This window comes from Pan paniscus, chromosome 9 (genome assembly GCF_029289425.2).
Source record: "Pan paniscus chromosome 9, NHGRI_mPanPan1-v2.0_pri, whole genome shotgun sequence".
In the NCBI taxonomy this organism is placed as follows: domain Eukaryota; kingdom Metazoa; phylum Chordata; class Mammalia; order Primates; family Hominidae; genus Pan; species Pan paniscus.
In genome coordinates this window covers 108,102,099-108,125,146 of record NC_073258.2, presented here as the reverse complement: position 1 = coordinate 108,125,146, position 23,048 = coordinate 108,102,099, and the positions used below count along the sequence as shown (strand labels likewise).

The 23,048-nt window shown below is 37.0% G+C and overlaps 1 protein-coding gene across 7 annotated transcripts in view; it reads left to right on the top strand.

Moving 5' to 3' along the window:
- Positions 1 to 23,048, top strand: part of CWF19L2 (CWF19 like cell cycle control factor 2) — a 177,952-nt gene that overhangs the window by 78,658 nt on the left and 76,246 nt on the right. For 5 of the 7 annotated variants that reach the window (XM_063608255.1, XM_034933621.3, XM_008953743.4 and 2 more), the window contains exons 13-14: positions 14,516 to 14,728; positions 19,195 to 19,311. In XM_063608255.1, coding sequence (XP_063464325.1) covers positions 14,516 to 14,728; positions 19,195 to 19,311 — 330 coding nt within the window. Of the gene's footprint in view, positions 1 to 14,515; positions 14,729 to 19,194; positions 19,312 to 22,761; positions 22,839 to 23,048 lie in introns of those variants that run through there. The other 2 variants (XM_055094790.2, XM_055094791.1) reach the window with 1 other exon arrangement.

Sequence of the window (23,048 nt, the reverse complement as noted above, 5' to 3'; positions counted from 1 at the left end):
AATCTGGGAGAAAATAGTAATAACTACAAATTTTTGAGGACTTGCTAGGTGCCAGATCCTTTTCATACCATAATACTTATAATTGTCTCTCAACAGGGTATAATTAACCCCATTTAATAAAAACTGTTGCTCAGAGATATTCAGTAGCTTGCCTAGGATCACGTATCTCTTTAACGAATCTGGCTTGTTTTCAGTATTTCCTATATCATTGTGTAGTACTACTGTCTAACCTAGATTAGAAAGCTAGTAGTCATCAGATGAGGGAGAATGATCTCTCCTTTGTTCTCCACATCCAGTCTGTCACCAATCTTGTCTTCCTATGCCCAATCTACTTCTCTTTGTTCCTGTTGCCATCACACTATCGATGCTATCTTTGTTTCTTTTTTTTTGTTACAATATATATTTATTGACTTTATAATTTAAACATTTTGTAACTTTATTTTATTTTTATTTATTTATTTATTTATTATTATTATACTTTAAGTTTTAGGGTACATGTGCACAATGTGCAGGTTAGTTACATATGTATACATGTGCCATGCTGGTGCGCTGCACCCACTAACTCGTCATCTAGCATTAGGTATATCTCCCAGTGCTATCCCTCCCTCCTCCCTCCACCCCACAACAGTCCCCAGAATGTGATGTTCCCCTTCCTGTATCCATGTGTTCTCATTGTTCAATTCCCACCTATGCGTGAGAATATGCGGTGTTTGGTTTTTTGTTCTTGCAGTAGTTTACTGAGAATGATGATCTCCAATTTCATCCATGTCCCTACAAAGGACATGAACTCATCCTTTTTTATGACTGCATAGTATTCCATGGTGTATATGTGCCACATTTTCTTAATCCAGTCTATCATTGTTGGACATTTGGGTTGGTTCCAAGTCTTTGCTATTGTGAATAGTGCCGCAATAAACATACGTGTGCATGTGTCTTTATAGCAGCATGATTTATAGTCCTTTGGGTATATACCCAGTAATGGGATGGCTGGGTCAAATGGTATTTCTAGTTCTAGATCCCTGAGGAATCGCCACACTGACTTCCACAATGGTTGAACTAGTTGACAGTCCCACAAACAGTGTAAAAGTGTTCCTATTTCTCCACATCCTCTCCAGCACCTGTTGTTTCCTGACTTTTTAATGATTGCCATTCTAACTGGTGTGAGATGGTATCTCATTGTGGTTTTGATTTGCATTTCTCTGATGGCCAGTGATGGTGAGCATTTTTTCATGTGTTTTTTGGCTGCGTAAATGTCTTCTTTTGAGAAGCGTCTGTTCATATCCTTCACCCACTTTTTGATGGGGTTGTTTGTTTTTTTCTTGTAAATTTGTTTGAGTTCATTGTAGATTCTGGATATTAGCCCTTTGTCAGATGAGTAGGTTGTGAAAATTTTCTCCCATTTTGTAGGTTGCCTGTTCACTCTGATGGTAGTTTCTTTTGCTGTGCAGAAGCTCTTTAGTTTAATTAGATCCCATTTGTCAATTTTGGCTTTTGTTGCCATTGCTTTTGGTGTTTTAGACATGAAGTCCTTGCCCATGCCTATGTCCTGAATGGTAATGCCTAGGTTTTCTTCTAGGGTTTTTATGGTTTTAGGTCTAACGTTTAAGTCTTTAATCCATCTTGAATTGATTTTTGTATAAGGTGTAAGGAAGGGATCCAGTTTCAGCTTTCTACATATGGCTAGCCAGTTTTCCCAGCACCATTTATTAAATAGGGAATCCTTTCCCCATTGCTTGTTTTTCTCAGGTTTGTCAAAGATCAGATAGTTGTAGATATGCGGCGTTATTTCTGAGGGCTCTGTTCTGTTCCATTGATCTATATCTCCGTTTTGGTACCAGTACCATGCTGTTTTGGTTACTGTGGCCTTGTAGTGTAGTTTGAAGTCAGGTAGTGTGATGCCTCCAGCTTTGTTCTTTTGGCTCAGGATTGCCTTGGCGATGCGGGCTCTTTTTTGGTTCCATATGAACTTTAAAGTAGTTTTTTCCAATTCTGTGAAGAAAGTCACTGGTAGCTTGATGGGGATGGCATTGAATCTGTAAATTACCTTGGGCAGTATGGCCGTTTTCACAATATTGATTCTTCCTACCCATGAGCAAGGAATGTTCTTCCATTTGTTTGTATCCTCTTTTATTTCCTTGAGCAGTGGTTTGTAGTTCTCCTTGAGGTCCTTCACATCCCTTGTAAGTTGGATTCCTAGGTATTTAATTCTCTTTGAAGCAATTGTGAATGGGAGTTCACTCATGATTTGGCTCTCTGTTTGTCTGTTATTGGTGTATAAGAATGCTTGTGATTTTGTATCCTGAGACTTTGCTGAAGTTGCTTATGAGCTTAAGGAGATTTTGGGCTGAGACAATGGGGTTTTCTAGATATACAATCATGTCGTCTGCAAACAGGGACAATTTGACTTCCTCTTTTCCTAATTGAATACCCTTTATTTCCTTCTCCTGCCTAATTGCCCTGGCCAGAACTTCCAACACTATGTTGAATAGGAGCGGTGAGAGAGGGCATCCCTGTCTTGTGCCAGTTTTCAAAGGGAATGCTTCCAGTTTTTGCCCATTCAGTATGATATTGGCTGTGGGTTTGTCATAGATAGCTCTTATTATTTTGAAATACGTCCCATCAATACCTAATTTATTGAGAGTTTTTAGCATGAAGGGTTGTTGCATTTTGTCAAAGGCCTTTTCTGCATCTATTGAGATAATCATGTGGTTTTTGTCTTTGGTTCTGTTTATACGCTGGATTACATTTATTGATTTGCGTATATTGAACCAGCCTTGCATCCCAGGGATGAAGCCCATTTGATCATGGTGGATAAGCTTTTTGATGTGCTGCTGGATTCGGTTTGCCAGTATTTTATTGAGGATTTTTGCATCAATGTTCATCAAGGATATAGGTCTAAAATTCTCTTTTTTGGTTGTGTCTCTGCCCGGCTTTGGTATCAGGATGATGCTGGCCTCATAAAATGAGTTAGGGAGGATTCCCTCTTTTTCTATTGATTGGAATAGTTTCAGAAGGAATGGTACCAGTTCCTCCTTGTACCTCTGGTAAAATTCGGCTGTGAATCCATCTGGTCCTGGACTCTTTTTCATTGGTAAGCTATTGATTATTGCCACAATTTCAGCTCCTGTTATTGGTCTATTCAGAGATTCAGCTTCTTCCTGGTTTAGTCTTGGGAGAGTGTATGTGTCGAGGAATTTATCCATTTCTTCTAGATTTTCTAGTTTATTTGCATAGAGGTGTTTGTAGTATTCTCTGATGGTAGTTTGTATTTCTGTGGGATCGGTGGTGATATCCATCCTTTATCATTTTTTATTGCGTCTATTTGATTCTTCTCTCTTTTTTTCTTTATTAGTCTTGCTAGTGGTCTATCAATTTTGTTGATCCTTTCAAAAAACCAGCTCCTGGATTCATTAATTTTTTGAAGGGTTTTTTGTGTCTCTATTTCCTTCAGTTCTGCTCTGATTTTAGTTATTTCTTGCCTTCTGCTAGCTTTTGAATGTGTTTGCTCTTGCTTTTCTAGTTGTTTTAATTGTGATGTTAGGGTGTCAATTTTGGATCTTTCCCGCTTTCTCTTGTGGGCATTTAGTGCTATAAATTTCCCTCTACACTCTGCTTTGAATGCGTCCCAGAGATTCTGGTATGTTGTGTCTTTGTTCTCGTTGGTTTCAAAGAACATCTTTATTTCTGCCTTCATTTCGTTATGTACCCAGTAGTCATTCAGGAGCAGGTTGTTCAGTTTCCATGTAGTTGAGTGGTTTTGAGTGAGATTCTTAATCGTGAGTTCTAGTTTGATTGCACTGTGGTCTGAGAGATAGTTTGTTATAATTTCTGTTCTTTTACATTTGCTGAGGAGAGCTTTACTTCCAACTATGTGGTCAATTTTGGAATAGGTGTGGTGTGGTGCTGAAAAAAATGTATATTCTGTTGATTTGGGGTGGAGAGTTCTGTAGATGTCTATTAGGTCTGCTTGGTGCAGAGCTGAGTTCAATTCCTGGGTATCCTTGTTGACTTTCTGTCTTGTTGATCTGTCTAATGTTGACAGTGGGGTGTTAAAGTCTCCCATTATTAATGTGTGGGAGTCTAAGTCTCTTTGTAAGTCACTGAGGACTTGCTTTATGAATCTGGGTGCTCCTGTATTGGGTGCATATATATTTAGGATAGTTAGCTCTTCTTGTTGAATTGATCCCTTTACCATTATGTAATGGCCTTCTTTGTCTCTTTTGATCTTTGTTGGTTTAAAGTCTGTTTTATCAGAGACTAGTATTGCAACCCCTGCCTTTTTTGTTTTCCATTTGCTGGGTAGATCTTCCTCCATCCTTTTATTTTGAGCCTATATGTGTCTCTGCCTGTGAGATGGGTTTCCTGAATACAGCACACTGATGGTTCTTGACTCTTTATCCAATTTGCCAGTCTGTGTCTTTTAATTGGAGCATTTAGTCCATTTACATTTAAAGTTAATATTGTTATGTGTGAATGTGATCCTGTCATTATGATGTTAGCTGGTGATTTTGCTCGTTAGTTGATGCAGTTTCTTCCTAGTCTCGATGGTCTTTACATTTTGGCATGATTTTGCAGCGGCTGGTACCGGTTGTTCCTTTCCATGTTTAGTGCTTCCTTCAGGAGCTCTTGTAAGGCAGGCCTGGTGGTGACAAAATCTCTCAGCATTTGCTTGTCTGTAAAGTATTTTATTTCTCCTTCACTTATGAAGCTTAGTTTGGCTGGATATGAAATTCTGGGTTGAAAATTCTTTTCTTTAAGAATGTTGAATATTGGCCCCCACTCTCTTCTGGCTTGTAGAGTTTCTGCCGAGAGATCCGCTGGTAGTCTGATGGGCTTCCCTTTGAGGGTAACCCGACCTTTCTCTCTGGCTGCCCTTAACATTTTTCCTTCATTTCAACTTTGGTGAATCTGACAATTGTGTGTCCTGGTGTTGCTCTTCTCGAGGAGTATCTTTGTGGCATTCTCTGTACTTCCTGAATCTGAACGTTGGCCTGCCTTGCTAGATTGGGGAAGTTCTCCTGGATAATATCCTGCAGAGTGTTTTCCAACTTGGTTCCATTCTCCCCGTCACTTTCAGGTACACCAATCAGACGTAGATTTGGTCTTTTCACATAGTCCCATATCTCTTGGAGGCTTTGCTCATTTCTTTTTATTCTTTTTTCTCTAAACTTCCCTTCTCGCTTCATTTCATTCATTTCATCTTCCATCGCTGATACCCTTTCTTCCAGTTGATCGCATCAGCTCCTGAGGCTTCTGCATTCTTCACGTAGCTCTCGAGCCTTGGTTTTCAGCTCCATCGGCTCCTTTAAGCACTTCTCTGTATTGGTTGTTCTAGTTATACATTCTTGTAAATTTTTTTCAAAGTTTTCAACTTCTTTGTCTTTGGTTTGAATGTCCTCCTGTAGCTCAGAGTAATTTGATCATCTGAAACCTTCTTCTCTCAGCTCGTCAAAGTCATTCTCCATCCAGCTTTGTTCCGTTGCTGGTGAGGAACTGCGTTCCTTTGGAGGAGGAGAGGCGCTCTGCGTTTTAGAGTTTCCAGTTTTTCTGTTCTGTTTTTTCCCCATCTTTGTGGTTTTATCTACTTTTGGTCTTTGATGATGGTGATGTACAGATGGGTTTTTGGTGTGGATGTCCTTTCTGTTTGTTAGTTTTCCTTCTAACAGACAGGACCCTCAGCTGCAGGTCTGTTGGAGTACCCAGCCTTGTGAGGTGTCAGTCTGCCCCTCCTGGGGGGTGCCTCCCATTTAGGCTGCTCGGGGGTCAGGGGTCAGGGACCCACTTGAGGAGGCAGTCTGCCCGTATTCAGATCTCCAGCTGTGTGCTGGGAGAACCACTGCTGTCTTCAAAGCTGTCAGACAGGGACATTTAAGTCTGCAGAGGTTACTGCTGTCTTTTTGTTTGTCTGTGCCCTGTCCCCAGAGGTGGAGCCTACAGAGGCAGGCAGGCCTCCTTGAGCTGTGTTGGGCTCCACCCAGTTGGAGCCTCCTGGCTGCTTTGTTTACCTAAGCAAGCCTGGGCAATGGCGGGCGCCCCTTCCCCCTGCCTCGCTGCCGCCTTGCAGTTTGATCTCAGACTGCTGTGCTAGCAATCAGCGAGACTCCGTGGGCGTAGGACCCTCCGAGCCACGTGCGGGATATAATCTGGTGGTGTGCCGTTTTTTAAGCCGCTCCGAAAAGCGCAATATTTGGGTGGGAGTGACTCGATTTTCCAGGTGCGTCCCTCACCCCTTTCTTTGACTCAGAAAGGGAACTCGCTGACCCCTTGCGCTTCCCAAGTGAGGCAATGCCTCGCCCTGCTTCGGCTCACGCACGGTGCGTGCACCCACTGACCTGCGCCCACTGTCTGGCACTCCCTAGTGAGATGAACCCGGTACCTCAGATGGAAATGCAGAAATCACCCGTCTTCTGCGTCGCTCACGCTGGGAGCTGTAGACCAGAGGTGTTCCTATTCGGCCATCTTGGCTCCTCCCCCAACATCTTCCAGTAGCATTTCTATACACCATAACAGTGTAGCTGAGAATGAAATCATGAAGGTAATCCCATTTACAATAGCTATAAAAAATAATACCTAGGAATATATTTAACCAAGGAGGTGAAAGATCTCTACAGGGAAAAGTATAAAGCACCTGTGAAAGAAATCGTAGATGACACAAATAAATGGAAAAACATCCCATTCTCATGGATCGGAAGACTTAATATCACTAAAATTGCCATACTGGCCAGAGTAATCTACAGGTTGATTATAATCTCTATCAACATACCAACAGCATTTTTCACAGAATTAGAACAAACAATATTAAAATTCATATGGAACCAAAAAAGAGCCTTAATAGCCAAAGAAATCCTAAGCAAAAACAATAAAAAAAACCCAAAGCTGCAAAGCTGCAGGCATCTGATTACCTGACTTCAAATTATACTGAAAACGCTATAGTAACCAAAACAGCTTGGTACTGACATAAACAATAGACAGCCAGATCAATGGAACAGAACAGGAAATATTGAAATAAAGCCACATATTTACAATCAACTGATCTTTGACAAATTTGACACGAACATACACCGGGGAAAAGATACTCTTTTCTGTAAATGGTGCTGGGAAAATTGGTTTGCCCTATGCAGAAGAAGTATGAAACTGGACGCATATCTCTGAACATACACAAAAATCAACTTAAGATAGATTAAAGACTTACATGGAAGACTTGAAACTATAAAAACTCTAGAAGAAAACCTAGGGAAAACTCTTCTGGACATTGATCTAGGCGAAGAATTCATTACTAAGACCTCAAAAGCCTGAGCAATAAAAACAAAGACAAATGACAGTTAATTAAACTGAAAAGCTTTATGAACAGACATCCTGCACAGTGCGAGAAAATATTTGCAAAATATGCGTTTGTCAAGGGTCTAATATCCGAGAATATACAAGGAACTCAATTCAGCAGCAACAACAAATAGTCCCACTAAAAAGTGGGCAAGGATATGAATAGATATCTTTCAAAAGAGGATATGCAAATGGTCAACAGGTAAATGAAAAAATGTTCAACATCGCTAATCATCTGAAAAATGGGCATTAAAACCACAGTGAGATATTATCGTACCCCAGCCAGAATGGCTACTATTAAAAATTTTAAAAACTAACAGATGCTTGTGAGGATGTGGAGATAAGGGAGCTCTTATGCACTGTTGGGGGGAATGTAAATTGGTACGGCCTCTATGGAAAACAGTATGGAGATTTCTCAAAGAACTGAAAGTAGAACTATCATTTGATTCAGCAATCCCATTACTAGGTATCTATCTACTCAAAGGGAAATAAATCATTATAAAAAATACCCCCACTTGTATGTCTATTGTAGCAGTGTTCACAAGAGTAAAGATAATGTAATCAACCTGTGTCTATCAGTGGATGATTGGATAAACAAAGTGTGGTATATATACACAATGGAATACTATTCAGCCATAAGAAAGAATGAAATCGTGTTTTTTGTTTTTGTTTTTGTTTTTGTTTTTTGCTGCAACATAAATGAATCTGGAAGTCATTATCTTAAGTGAAACAAGTCAGGCACAGAAAGACAAATATCACATGTTCTCACTTTTAAGTGGGAGCTAAATAATGTATACACATGGATGTAGAGAATGGAATAATAGAAAATAGAGACTCAGAAGAATAAGGGGGTGGGAGGAGGACGATGATGAGAAATTACTTAATGGATGCAATGTACATTATTTGAGTGATGAATACTTTAAATGCCCTGACTTCATCACTATGCAATCTATGCATGCAACAGGAGAATACTAAGAGGCACCCTCAAGGATCTCCTACATTTCAGTCATACTTCCTCTTACCTCCATTATGTAGTCCAATCCAATTTGCCCTTGATAGGATCAGTGGCTTCAGCCAATACAATGCCTTTTCATTCAATGGAGTGAGGAGTCATAGCAGCGAGGTAGCAGTCTCAACTTCAAGTTCGTTGAGTCGTTGTTGTGTCCCTTGGTGGAAGTATTCCTTCTTTTTTTTTTTTCCTTTTTAAAATGTAGATGGGGTTCTGCCATGTTGCCCAGGCTGGTCTTGAGCTCCTGGGTTCAAGGAGTCTTCCTGCCTCCTTCCTTGGCCTCCCAAAGTGCTGGGATTACAGGTGTGAACCACTGTGCCTGGCCCTGTATTTCTCCTTTTCGAACTAAAACCTCTAGACCAGTAGAGTCTAAAGTCACAGGAATGGGAAGCAAAAATTTTGCTAGTTTATCACAAAGGGTAATAGTCACTCCTGTTTTTTCCCTAAGATTCCCAGACCTGTGGATCCTAGTTGTGGATCATCATTGTTTGGATGCTAACTTAGAGCATATACTATATCCTGGAAGACATAGCCCAGCCCTACAAGGGATAGTCACCTGGCTGGTACTTGTAATTACATCTTCAAAAGGACACTTCACTGTTCTGTCCAGCCAACTACTTCAGAATGATGGGGATTTTGGCAGAAGCATGGCATGCCAGGAAGGCAAATCCATATCCAAAGTATCTATTCCAGTAAGAAGAAAGCACTGCCCCTTCCAGGATGGAAGCGGCCTGTTGTATTCACCTTGCTGCCAGAGGGAGAGTTATCCTATCAGGGGCTCAGTGTTGGTCTCTGTTGTTGGCAGACTGGGTATTCAGCAGTGTATGTAGCCCAGTTGGCTTTGGTGAGTCCAAACTCATGATAGTAAGCTCATGTGTAACTTTTATCTGTGCATGGCTGTTTTGTTCACAAGCTTTGAGACGATGGTAGGAGTAGCTAATGACATAGTACTGTCATGTGGGACATAAGTATCCTTGTACTCTGTGTCTGTTTGCATAACTCTTTCCCAGACCTCCTTGTCATCAATTCTCTAATTGTGTTCTAAGTCCCTGACCATCCAGCCAAATATGATGTTGGGGAGTCCTCAAGACCAGCTTTACTCCTGACACCAGCTGCAGGTTCAGAGGTCCCTAAGGCCACTCTTGGGTTCAATATTTTACTGGAAAGACTCACAGAATTGACTAAAAGCTGTTACTCTCATGGTTAAAGTTGATTACAGTGAAAAAATACAGATTAAAATTAGCTAATCCTCTCAACTCTTCCTCCTTAAGCCCTAAGCAGCTACTAATCTATTTTGTCTATAGATTTCCCTGTTCTCGACATTTCATATGAATGGAATCATAGAATAGTGTTTTTTTAAATAACTGACTTTTTTCACTTAGCATAATGTTTTTATAGATCATCCATGTTGTAACAAGTATCAGTACTTCATTCTTTTTATGGCTAAATAATACTACATTGTGGAGTTTCTTGGTCATGTGGTAACTCAACCTTGTCCAACCCATGGCTTGTGGGCCACATGTGGCCCAGGACGACTTTGAATGCAGCCCAACACAAATTTGTAAACTTTCTTCAAATATTACGAGCTTTTTGTGATTTTTTTTTTTTTTTTTTTAGCTCATCAGGTATCAGTAGTGTTAGTGTATTTTATGTGGGGCCCAAGATGGTTCTTCTTCCAATGTGGCCCAGGGAAGCCAAAAGATTGGGCACCCCTGTGGTAAGCCATATGTTTAATATTTTATTAATTAATCTATATTGAAATGTTTGAGGAACTACCAGACTGTTTTCCAAAGCAGCTGCACTATCTTACATTCCCATCAGCAGTGTATGAGGGTTCTTATTTTACCACGTCCTTGACAACACTTGTTATTATCTGTCTATTTGATTGTAGCCATCCTAGTGAGTGTGAAATGGCTAACTCACTGTCATTTAGTTTGTGTTTATGGTGTGCCAAATTGATTTTGTATAATATAATCAGCTTTTTAAAGGGTTCTGTCTAAATGATGAAGAGGCATATTTTCATGCTCCTCTTTTCTTTATCTCCTTTCATCCAGCAGTTTTGTTCACTTTTTCCATCTTACACTTAGTACATTCTCCACTATCTTTTACCAGTCTGTTAAAAAATGTTGATTGTTACTCTCAAATAACGAGAATACGGTAGGCTGGAGGTCATAGAAGAGGTATATATGATTGATAAATTAAAAATATTTGTATCAAAGCCTAAAGAAAAGATAATGAGTAAAAATGCAAATAATTTGAGGGTGCAGGAGGAGGGAATTAATTGTTCCTGGATCAGTAGGGACCATATTTCAGTTGTATTGAAGAATCAGTCAGACTTAATTGGCAAGACTGTATCATTTTCAATTCAAACACTACAAATAAATCAGAGAGGTTTGGCAACATCCATGAAAACTAGATTTAAGAGTAGAAATACCATCTTCCATGTATAAAACATTTGATTTGAATTGAATATTTTCTGTGATCATTTATGAACTTTCCAAAAACACAATGGGCTATATCATATGAAGGCACAATTATGTATGTATAAATGTGTATTGTGCTCCTGTTAATATATTTTGGATAAGATAAATACCAACCTAGATATCTGCGTTCCCACTGTTAAGTACCTTAACTTGATTTGGTATGTTTGTTCTAGATGAAATAAGTTTTCTTCTAGCTCTTTATTCTGCTTCATAGACTATATTCACAGTATGCCCTTTCTGTGTTTCAAACATTGATTTCTTAAGGGAAAAAGCCTCACTTATGTGCCAGACACTGCAGTTTTGTATTCAGACCAACCAGTTTTGATTCCTGGTTCTGTCCTTTAATAGCTGTGTGATTTTGGTTAAGTTACTTAGTTTCTGTTAGTCTCGGTTTTTTGTTTTTGTTTTTGTTTTGTTGTTTGAGACGCAGTTTTGCTCTTGTTGCCCAGGCTGGAGTGCAATGGCGTGATCTCGGCCCACAGCAACCTCCGCCTCCCAGGTTCAAGCGATTCTCCTGCCTCAGCCTCCCGAGTAGCTGGGATTACAGGCATGTGCCACCACGCCTGGCTAATTTTTGTATTTTTAGTAGAGACAGGGTTTCTCCATGTTGGTCAGGTTGGTCTCAAACTCCCAACCTCAGGTGATCCGCCCACCTCCACCTCCCAAAATGCTGGGATTACAGGCATGAGCCACTGTGCCTGGCCTAGCCTCAGTTTTTAATCTGTCAAGTGAAAATAAAAATTTCTGTGTTGCAGAAATATTTGGATTAGAATTACTATCTGGCATGTAGTTGGACACTATTTCATGAAAATGATTAGTGACCAGTTCTGATATTTTTTAGAATGTAATGAATTATGATTTAGATGAAGATATAAAGTTAAAATTAATTTAAAATAATAATTTGTAAGGCAATGCAGTTTACATAAATAGAGAAACCTGGAAAAGTCAAGAAGTATACAAGGACTAATATGTAGAATATTGTAGAAGAAAAAAATAAATTGCTAGTAGAAACAAGGAAGTCACTGTGCTCTAAGAAATGCCTTGGTAATAATCTTTTTACCTGGTTCTTTCAGTAATGGTGTTAAATAAATTTTCTTCTATTTACATTGGGTTTTATTTTTTCTTCTTTTTCTAGCTTCTTAAGGTGGCAGTTGGCATCATTGATTTGAGACCTTTCTTGTCTTTTAATACAGATGTTTAATGCTATAATTTTCCCTCTAAATTATGCTTTAACAGCATACCACAAATTCTGATATGTTGTATTTTTGTTTTATTGCTGTTTAAAATCATTTCTCATTGTCTTTTGTTGTTGTTGTTGTTGATTCATGGGTCATTTAGAAGTGCACAATACCAGGTATGTGGCAGTTTTCCAAAAATATTTCTGTTACCGATTTTTAATTCCATTGTGTTCAGAGAACATACTTTAAGTTACTAGAATCCTTTTAAATTTATTGAGACTTGTGTTATGACCCACAATGTCATCTAGCTTGGTTGATATTCCATGTACACTTGAGAAGAACATATATTTTGCGCTGTTGGGTGGAATTTCTATTAATGTCAATTAAGTCAAGTTGGTTGATAGTGTGTTCAAGTCTTCTACGTAGCTATTGCTTTTCTGTTTGTGCTACCAATTATAGAGAGTGAGGTATTTAAAATCTGTGATTACAGTTGGGATTTGTCTGTTTCTTTGGCAGTTCTATCAAGTTTTTTGTTACGCATTTTGAAATTCTGTTATTAGGTATATAAACTTTAGGATTGTTATGTCCTCTTAAAATTTTTCTTTTCAACTTACATAATCTACAGAATGTTGTGTCCTCTTGATGTTATGATTCCTTTATCAGGTGACCTTTTATCATTCATAATACTATATGCTATGAAATCTGCTTTGTCTGACATGAATAGAACTGCTCCATCTTCAAATCATTTAAAATGCTAACATCCAAGCATCTTTTTATTGCTTTGTGTTTGATGATAACATGTAGTTTTGTTTTTTTTTGTTGTTGTTGTTGCTTTTGTTTGTTTTTTTTTTTTTTGAGACGGAATTTCGCTCTTGTCGCCCAGTCTAGAGTGCAGTGGCGCTATCTTGGCTCACTGCAACCTCCATCTCCCTGGTTCAAGCGATTCTCCTGTCTCAGCCTCCTGAGTAGCTGGAATTATAGGCATGGACCACCACGCCCGGCTAATTTTGTATTTTTAGTAAAGACGGGGTTTCACCATGTTGGTCAGGCTGGTCTCAAACTCCTGGACCTCGTGATCCGCCCGCCTTGGCTGCCCAAAGTGCTGGGATTACAGGTGTGAGCCACCACGCCTGGCCTGTTTTGTTTTTAATACTTAGTACTTTAATACTTCCATTACACTAAGTAATTTACATGACACTTAGTACTTTAGTACTTCTATTACACTTAGTAGAATGCAGTGTAATTGAAAAAAAAGACAAGTTAATGAGTGTGATACAGTGTAGTCATCCTGAGACTGACAGCAGTACAAGTACACATTGGAGGGGCTTGCAAGATGGAGGAAGTTTCTTTGATGGAAATGACAGCTAATTCTTACCATAGTATTGAAAAATGAGTAGAATTAAACCTCATGGGTTGACCCAGGAAGATACTTACTACAACTGATGAGACAGCCTGTCAGGAAATAAGGATGCCAAGGACAGAATAACTGCAGTCATGTGCCAGTGCAGCAGGTATAAATAAGTGTAAATGTGCTGTAATTCTTTATGGGTGGCTGAGATAATGACATCTTTGCCTTCTGATAGTTCAATATACATAAACCTTTTTTCATGCACAAAATTATTAAAAATATTATATACAGTTACCTTAGGTCTATGCATTTAAGGTACATAGGAAACATAAATGAACTTCATTTTAGACTTGCATCCCATCCCCATGATATTATATATATGCAAATATTCCAAAATCGGAAAAAATTGGAAATCTAAAACTCTTCTGGTCCCAAGCATTTGGATAAGGGATACTCAGGCAGTATTGTTACAACCATTGTAAAATGAGGAAATAAGGCATAGAGAGAGCACAGAGAAATTAAATAATATGTTCAAGGTTATACACACAGGAGATAGAACTTTACCATGGTCATTTTGACTGTGGAATCTGAGCTTTAAACCATTATGACTTTATGTATGTATGATTTAGTTGGCTTTCAAGTTCAAGAGTTTGAACTTCATTCTGTACACAGTATAGAACTCTCTAAGTACCTAAGGAGGTACATAAAATAAGAAAATAAAATTTGTGTTTTTGTATTTTGAAAGCATCAATCTGTCCATAGTTCATGTTGGGAGAGATATGGAGAAGGTACCTGGAGATGTGGTTAAAAAAAAAAAAAGTTTCACATTCTATATAGTGTATATGTGAATTTTTGAAGTTACAATTTAAACCTCTCTGTGATTCAGTTTCCTCATCTATTAGTTGAAAATGCTAATGGTCCCCACCACATAGGAGTATAAAACATGAACAAGTCATATAGAATTGTATATAGTAAATATTCAGTAAACTTTAGCTGTGGTGATGATGATGATAGATTGACTCTAGAAGATCAAACAAATATTAATCATGTTTTTTCTTTTCTTTTAAATGTATTAGTTTTATCATAGAACTTACAGATACAGATTTAGGATACCACAGTGCAGTAAAATCTTAATCACTACCTTCTACTCTCTATTACTGTTATTTTGGTTTTTCAGTTTATGGGAAAAACAGATGGAGACTATTACACCCTGGATGACATGTTTGTCTCCAAAGCAGCTGAGAGAGAATGCCTTGGTGAAGAGGAAGAGAACCAACGGAAAAAAGCTATTGCTGAGCATCGGAGTCTTGCTGCACAAATGGAAAAATGTCTGTATTGTTTTGACAGCTCTCAATTTCCCAAGCATCTTATTGTTGCAATAGGTGTTAAGGTAAGAAGTATTTATTATCCTTTGCTTACATTCTCATAGAACTTTTTTTGTTTCTTCATAGAATAACTTGAAGAAGTTTATTATTTTGTCTGTTTTACTTGTTTATTGGGTCTTTCCCCTAATAATTTTTAAGCTCCGTGAAGACAGAGATAATTTTTGCTCTCCATTGTATACAAAGCATCTAGCCCTGGTTGTAGTACATAATAGTAATTCATTTCAATAAATACTTATTGATTTAATTCTTACATTGAATAAATAATTTTTGTATACCTAATATCTGCCATACCCTAATTAGTCACTGGGGAAAAGTTGAGACTCAGACTTTTAGACCTTATGCCTAGTGAAATAAGGCAGTAAATAAAGTAATAATTGCCCTGATTTGAAAGAATTAATTGTCATAAAGCAAGTAAAGTGAGGAAATGGGAGAAAGCGATGGGGGTATTTTTTTCACAAGGTAGTCTGGAAGGCTTCTCTGAGGAACTTTAGTAAAGATGCATAAAATGGGAAGGACAAGTAACCTGAAGATAGGAATGAGTAATGTTTCAGGAAGGACCGTCAGTGAAAAGCCCTGAGGAGGAAATGAGCTTAGCATTGGTGAAGCAGAAAGAAGGCAGGAGTGGAGTCAGTGAGAAAAGTAGAAGAAGTTGAATGAATGAATGAATGCTAGTTTCAGGAACGAATAGTTTGGGAAACATACATGTACATATTTATGTTGTTTATTGTATACATACACATACCCCTAGTCTTTAATATCTTTAGGTTGTTGAGGTGGTTACATCAGTGTCCATTCTGGCTTCTTTTATTTTCTTATCTTCTTTTTCTTCTCTTTTCCTTTATACTTAACAAAAAGATAAATGTCAAAATCCCATTCAAAATTAAATAATTTTTAAAAATCCATCTTAACTAATTACTTATATTTATTTTTCTAAGTTCCTTTCCCAACTTTCATGTAAACAGCATGGTTATAACTTAAATAAGAGTTATGTTCATTCTTTAATATTTTTGCCTGATTCTAGTCATCTATTTTTAATTTGATTTAGAAAAAGAAACAAAAAACTGCGTGGTAATTCATTCATTTACCAGGTGTTTACTGAGTATCTAGTGTTTGTCAGCCTCTAGTACTAGGTACTAGAAATATAAATATGCCTAAAACCTCCTCAAGTTGCTTACAGCTTTATGGGGAGCAGGCAAACATAACCAGATCAGTTTTAATGCAGTGATATAAATGCAAGAGTGTTGTGGGAACACGAAAGAGGAATATTTAGGTTACCGTGGAGTTATCAAGGAAGGCTTTCTGGAAGAAGTATGTCTTGTGCTACATTTTAATGGTGGAATAGGCTACATTTCAGTATTTAGGAAATACAGGACAATACAAGCAAAGACACTGAGGTTTACAACCACATGGTTCATTCTGGGAACTATAAGCTGTCTTAAGTGGGTACTACCCTTACTGGATCTCAGACCTCAGGAGTGTAAAGACTTTATACATCAGACCTGAGAATTATCTAGTCTTCCATTTATACCTTTAGATGGGGGAAGAGGAGATATACTAGCATTCATACATAAATGAACTACACCAAAGTTTAGTGGCTTAAGACAGCATTTAAATCATTCTGTTTTGTATGGTCTGTTATCTTCCAGTAGGCTAGCATAGGCTTCTTCACATGGGAGCTAGGCTTGTTCCAACAGAATTAGCAGAAGTACACAAGGCCTCTTGAGGCATAGTCTTGGAACTGACCATCATCATTTCTACCATATTCTGTGGCCCTTATGAGTCATAAGGCCAGTTTGCACTCCATCTCTTGATGGGAGGAGCTACAGAGTAACATTGTGAAGGGTTTCAGTATATGGAGTAGTAAATAACTGGATGCATTTATGCAATCTACTATAGAAGACTTTTAGAATTTTTGCTTACACTCTCTTAAAATGCTATAATAGAGATATCTTTCTCTGAAATGTTCTGTTCATTTCATGACTACTGTTTTTAGACCACTAGCAAATTTACATTTTAACCCAAATATCTCCTAGAATTCTAGGTTCATGTATCCCACCTACTTTTCCACTTGGATATCTAGTAAACATCTGAAACTTAGGTGAAGGTCTAATACCCATCTCCACCTTTACCTTTAGCTAACACTAACCCTCCCATAGTCTTCCTCTTTTTAGTAAATGTCACTTTCATCCTCCAGTTGCTTGCATTAGACCTTGGAGTAATATTGAGTCCTTTACTTTCCCTCACTCCTTACTGTCCATTTCTAAATTCTGTTGGCTATATTTCAGAATATATTCATGTTCTGACCACATTTCATAATCTTTATTTCTACCACCCTGGTTCAAGTCATCATCATTTATTACTGGACTTCTGTAATAGTTTCCTAATGGGTCTTTCTGCCTCTTTCCTTTGCCCTTTCTCTATACAGTAGCAAGTGATCTTTTTGACTTTAAGTCAACATTAGTCAGATCTGGCTTTCAGACCAAAGCTGGAATCCTTATTGTCGCCTATGAGGCCTACAGGCCCAATTCTTCCTGTCACTTCACTGTCTGTCAGCCTTCCTCTCATCATCTCAGCTTAGCCACACTGGCTGTCTGACAAGCTGGAGAACACACTTGGTATGCATCCTCCTCACATGCTTTTCCTTTTGCCTGGGAGTTTCTTCCTGTGTCTACCCTTCCTTCCTTCACATATCTTCTCAAATGTTACCCTAGAAGGTAACTTTAAAGAGAGGCTTCCTAACTTCTCCCTAGACACTATCTATACCTTTTTCTGCTTTATTTTTTTAGTACCCCTTATCACCATCTGACATATTGTGCATTTTACTTTACATTTACATTGTTTATTTGTATTTCTTCTTTGATGTCTTAGTTCGGGCTACTATAAAAAATACCATAGACTGGATGGCTTATCAGCAACAGAAATTTACTGAAGCTAGTTCTGGAGGCTGGGAAGTCCAAGATCGGTGCTAGCAGATTCAGTGTGAGGTCCCACATCCTGGTTCACAGACAGTCATCTTATTGGTGTGTCGTTACATGGTGGAAGTGGCAAGAACATTCCCTGGGGCCTCTTTTATAAGATAATTAATCCCATTCATAAGGGCTCTGTCCTCATGATCTAATCACCTCCCGAAGTCCCCTACCTCCAAATATTATCACCTTGGGTGTTAAGATTTAATGTGTATATTTTGGAGGCACACAGACATTCAATCTGTAGCACCCCATAAGCTCCTTATGGGTAGGGATTTGTGTCCCTGCACATTGTTGATTCCCTAGCATGTAGAACACTGCCCAGCATGTAATTGGCCCTCAGTAATTATTGATCAGCCAATCAGTAGCTCTGCTTTCTCTGTCAAATAAAAGAAAGTATTGCTTTTTTGTGTGTTCTAATTTATTTAGGTATTAATTTATGAATTTTCTTTTCTCTTTTATGTATCTATTTGGAAAAACTGCTTTTGATACCAATTTTAGGGGATTTTTATGTTTATAATGCTTTTAAAAATGAATTTTATTACAACTTATTTGACCTGTCATTGACACTTGGACCTGGCTCTTTATCTCAGTGATTATGTAGAAAATTCAGTGATTTCTTTAAATATTTCATTTTCTAAATCTTGTAAGTTGTCTATAGACATACCCATGACCCTTAATCTTTATTTCTTTTTTTCATGAACATGTTTGTGATTTTACTGTAATTTTACGTACATATCCATGTCCACTCCTACTTTGTTGTTTGTCAGCAAAGTTTTAAACATTTGAGTTATTCTATTAAATAATGTCTGCCATGCAAAATATTTTTAGCTAAAACCCAGCAAAATATAACAGAAATAAGAATAAGATCAAGCCCTTTGTAATGCTTTTGTTCTCTGTATATATACCGATTAACCTTTTTTTTTTTTTTTTAAAGACAGTTTGTATATAATGGAAAATTAGCACCAGTTTTTAGGTAATACATGTATGTAAATACACAGCGGTAAAGCCATTCCGAGGTCATTTCCTCTTCCTCTTAGCTGAGTTAATTCTCTTTTCTCAGCTAATCAGAGAAGGAAGACCTGATAAACAGGCATCAGTTAGACTACCGTTACCAGGCCATGTGTCTTTTTGTTTTTGTGAAAATTGTGTTGTTTCAAGAGTTGTCAAAGTATCTAGCTCCTTCAGATTAAGGATATTGTGTCATTCATTCTGCTCTTCTTTGCCTAATCTTAATCGTTGTCTGATGTAAAATAGTGAAAATTGAGATCTGTGCTCTAAATTTTCAGTTTATTAAAAGCTATCCTGATGCCTTTAAAAATACTAAATATCTTTAAAAATATTAACATTTACAAAAGCAATTCTTAAGTATTCTTCATTAAATATTCATCATTTTTTTCTACTAGGGGCTCATCTGTTACAACTGAGAATAAATAGCATTAACATATAAATATATAACATATAAATAGCAATAACATTTCACCTTTCGTATTTCTCTCTTATAGGTTTATTTATGTTTACCCAACGTACGGTCTCTTACTGAGGGGCACTGCCTGATCGTCCCTTTGCAGCACCATAGAGCAGCTACTTTGTTGGATGAAGACATCTGGGAGGAGATCCAGGTCAGCATAATAAATGTTCATTATCATTTTAAAACTCATGAGCAATTTTTGTAAATTATTGTGATAAATTCCAATAGGTTTTATACCTTCATTTAATGATTTTAGTTTCTAAACTTAAACACGTGTGTTTTCATAGTTGTATATATCTGTGGATCATGATGTTTCCATCATTTTATTTCCCTTGTGTACTCCAGATTTTGAGACCTTTTATCTACGAAATAAACTGTGACAAAGAATAATTATTTTTACTTAAAAAAATCAGTCTAAGATTTCAACACTTCTTTTGTAGCATGAAAGAATCATTCTTACCACAGTAAGCCAATAAATTGCAGCTAAAAGGAAAGACATTTTCAGATAATGAGAAGAAATTTGAGGAGTCAGAGGTTTTATATTTAGCGGTTGCCGTATTTTCCTGTGATAGAATTGGTCTTCTCTGCTGCTGTGTTTTTGTGGTGATTTTGTTACTAGCTTTAATTTCTGCTCTTTTTCCTTCATAATCTGGCCCAGCTTTTGGATTCAGGGATTTGTTTTTGTGGCTCATGCTTTAAGAGAGTGAAAGGCACAACATGGGTGAAATTGTTGCTGAATTATTTCAAGACCTAATAATGACCAGGAAAGAAAGGAAGAAAACTCTTTATTTTTTTAATGCCAGACAACTGAATAGGGGCTACAGGGAGCCTTAATTAGAAAATGTGAAAATTGTAAGTTAGCGCTGCACAAGAGATGACTAGTCTTTGCAGCATGCTGATAAGTATGTCAAAAGAAGAGATGTTTTGATGGCATTTAATGAAATTTAGTCTTGTATACCTTGTAATTTTAAAGTTTTTGCTGTCAAAGTTTAAAGGGTAGATTGTTTTATTGCATCTGCAACCAAGCAAAAGTAAGAATATAAGTCTTTTTGATGTGAAAGTTTGCGTTTTCCTAGTAGTGGACGCCAGTGCCAGTAGGTAATTTAAGGTGGAAAGTATGGAAATTCAGTTCTTAGAATTATTTTAGAACATTTCCAGGAAGCCTTTTAAAAATTTATACATATAAAACTGATTTAATTTAGAGCAAAATGCAGTGCCAAAAATATTTTAAGTAATTATAGGAATACAATGTGTATATGTTTTATATTTCTATAAGAAATCAAGCTGCTTAATGAAAACAGTTTAAGTGGATGAAGATTTTTATTCAATTTAACAGATATTGAGTACACAAATATAATATTTTAGGTGCTGTAAGAAATGAAGAGATCAAGTAATTCATTAATTCTGCCAAAATATGTGGTGTATTTCTAGTATAGTTTACATTATAGTTTAGCAGAGTTTGGAAACCAAGTGTACTATGGAAAACTGCGAAAGAGAGGAAAAGCCAAACTGTTTTATGCAAATAATGGTGTTGTAGCTCCTTTTGTGTGAGAAAGGAAAATAATTGTTAGAAGTTATCAATTATTGTAGGCTAGTGAACTAATGAAATATTTGAATCCTAGCTTGATGAAGTACAGTTTGCTGTTGCTGTTGTTGTTGTTGTTATTTTACTTTCAAATATGTACAACTCAAATTAATTCTACCCTAGTGAGTATCTTTGATTATTCACCTCTTTTATTGGATATATTAAAAAAAGATTTGACTTAGCACAAAATGTTGTTGCCAAATGTTGCAATGCAGGAGCCACTTCTTTCAAGTGGTTTTAAAAATCACCAGTATCTAGTAATATTTAAATGTAATTTTAGACTTCCTATTTAATAGAAAATGCAAAGATGTTTTAGCATAGCATACTTGAGTAATCACAGATTTCAAATAAGATCCAAATTGCTGGTTTTGTTTAATATATAATGAAACTTGGTTCCCTCTAAATTTATTGTTATCATTTTTACAAATTTTCTTGAACATATGCTGTAGGCAAACACTGTAAGCCCATTTAAAAAATATCCCAAGTTGGTAGGTGGGGAAAAAGGAGGGTCACTGATGCTTACATACAGTGAACTTCAATGTGGAGTGATATGTGGGGCCATTTCATTAGGAAATAGCCAATGTTAGTACCTTTAGGTCTTTTTCTTGGGGCTAGCCAGACCTTCAAAAAGACTCTTTCAACCTCCTGTCATCTAAGCCCACTTGCCAGTGTTCTGGGAGCTGAATGGGGGAAGAAGGCTGGAGGTGGCAGTGTTGAACATGTACGGACATTAAGTAACCTTTCTGATAGCACCCCTGTTTTCAGACTGTAAACTCTCAACTGTGTCTGGTTTTCTAGCCCAGCTACCTTGTTTTACCTTTTCCAGAGGAGAATCCTGTAGTGTTCTGATGATGAGGAGGGGATCTGTCATGTTGATTGCTTTTTTAATAGGCTTTCCTCTAAGTCATCTGTTTTTAGCCACACCTTCACCTCCACGTCCATAAGTACTTGGTGCTGCCAACTCCTGAGCCTTTTGAAGGTTCTGCAGTGTAGCATGGGTTTCCTCTTTGCTATCCCTGCTAACCTTCTTTCTCCTCCCCAAGGTATGAACCAACTTTCTAGCATTTAAGTCAGATCTTATGGAGTGATCTGATTTGTCATTGTGTTTTCTCTCATTTCCTTTGTTCAAGTAGCTTCTGCCTTTTAAACAATTGTTTAAATTCATTTTTGAGGTGTTACTCTGTGGAGAGAGTAGAGATAAATGTGTTCTGTTCTGTTGCATAACATTTACCTTGGGATAACTTGATAACTTTATATTTAAACATGTTATATTTTAAAAACGACTACATCATAGCATTAATATTCCAAAATCAGTCCTATATAGCGTTAATAGTTTTAAGTACTTTAATTTTAATGTCAAAATTATGTATTCATATGTACTTGATTTTTTCATACTGTGGTGATACAAAAGGACCTGCAACATTGTGCAGTATAGTTTCCTTAAACTGATTATAAGAAATTGTAGTCTGGATGCATTGACTAAATGAGGAATGGGCAATTAGATGAATAATGATAGGTTAGAAATGTGGAAAGTAGTGGTTACCCAAAGAATGAAGTGTTTTTTACTAGGAATATGGGAATTTCATGTCATCTCCATAACATGGGAACTCTGCATCTCTCTTAAATATAAAACAGTTTTGATTTATCTTATGATATGGAACTACAAAAACTTTCCCCATTGTTTAGTTGTTACATAACTTTTTTAAAAAATGAATATTTTTGTATAGCGTATTTGTTATTGAGTATGGAGAACATCATGCTTGATGTTGATCAAACTCAAATTATTCCATTAAACTCATATTTGTAAATTAAAATATTCTATATATGTGTGTGTATAGAGAGAGAGAAAGAGAGAGGAGAAGTACTTAAATGTGTGTGTATCCTCCTTGGAGCTATTAGTATGAGGTTTATATATTTTATAATACAGAACCATTCTTGCAACACTAATTTAGTATTTTTTCAGTTTTTGTTTATAATTCATGACATTTTGAGTCTGCCTTCTTCACTATTCTCCAGATAAAATCTAGAACAGTCATCCAATAATTAAGCCAGAAAGGGAGTATGAACAAACATGAAGTAAAGATGTTTGTGAGGTAATTTTCGGATTATTTAAACTTTTATTATTGTTATTGCTGTTGATTTTTATGTACATCTTTTCTTCTTTGAAAAAGTTTGGGTTACAAATACATAGTTCCACTCTGTTAACGATTTTCTTTTTTCTAGTATATAAGGTTATCTTCTCACTCTAGGACTAGATATTGAAGTAAGTAACAATAAAGTTTTCTTAATAAATAAAAGTTTAT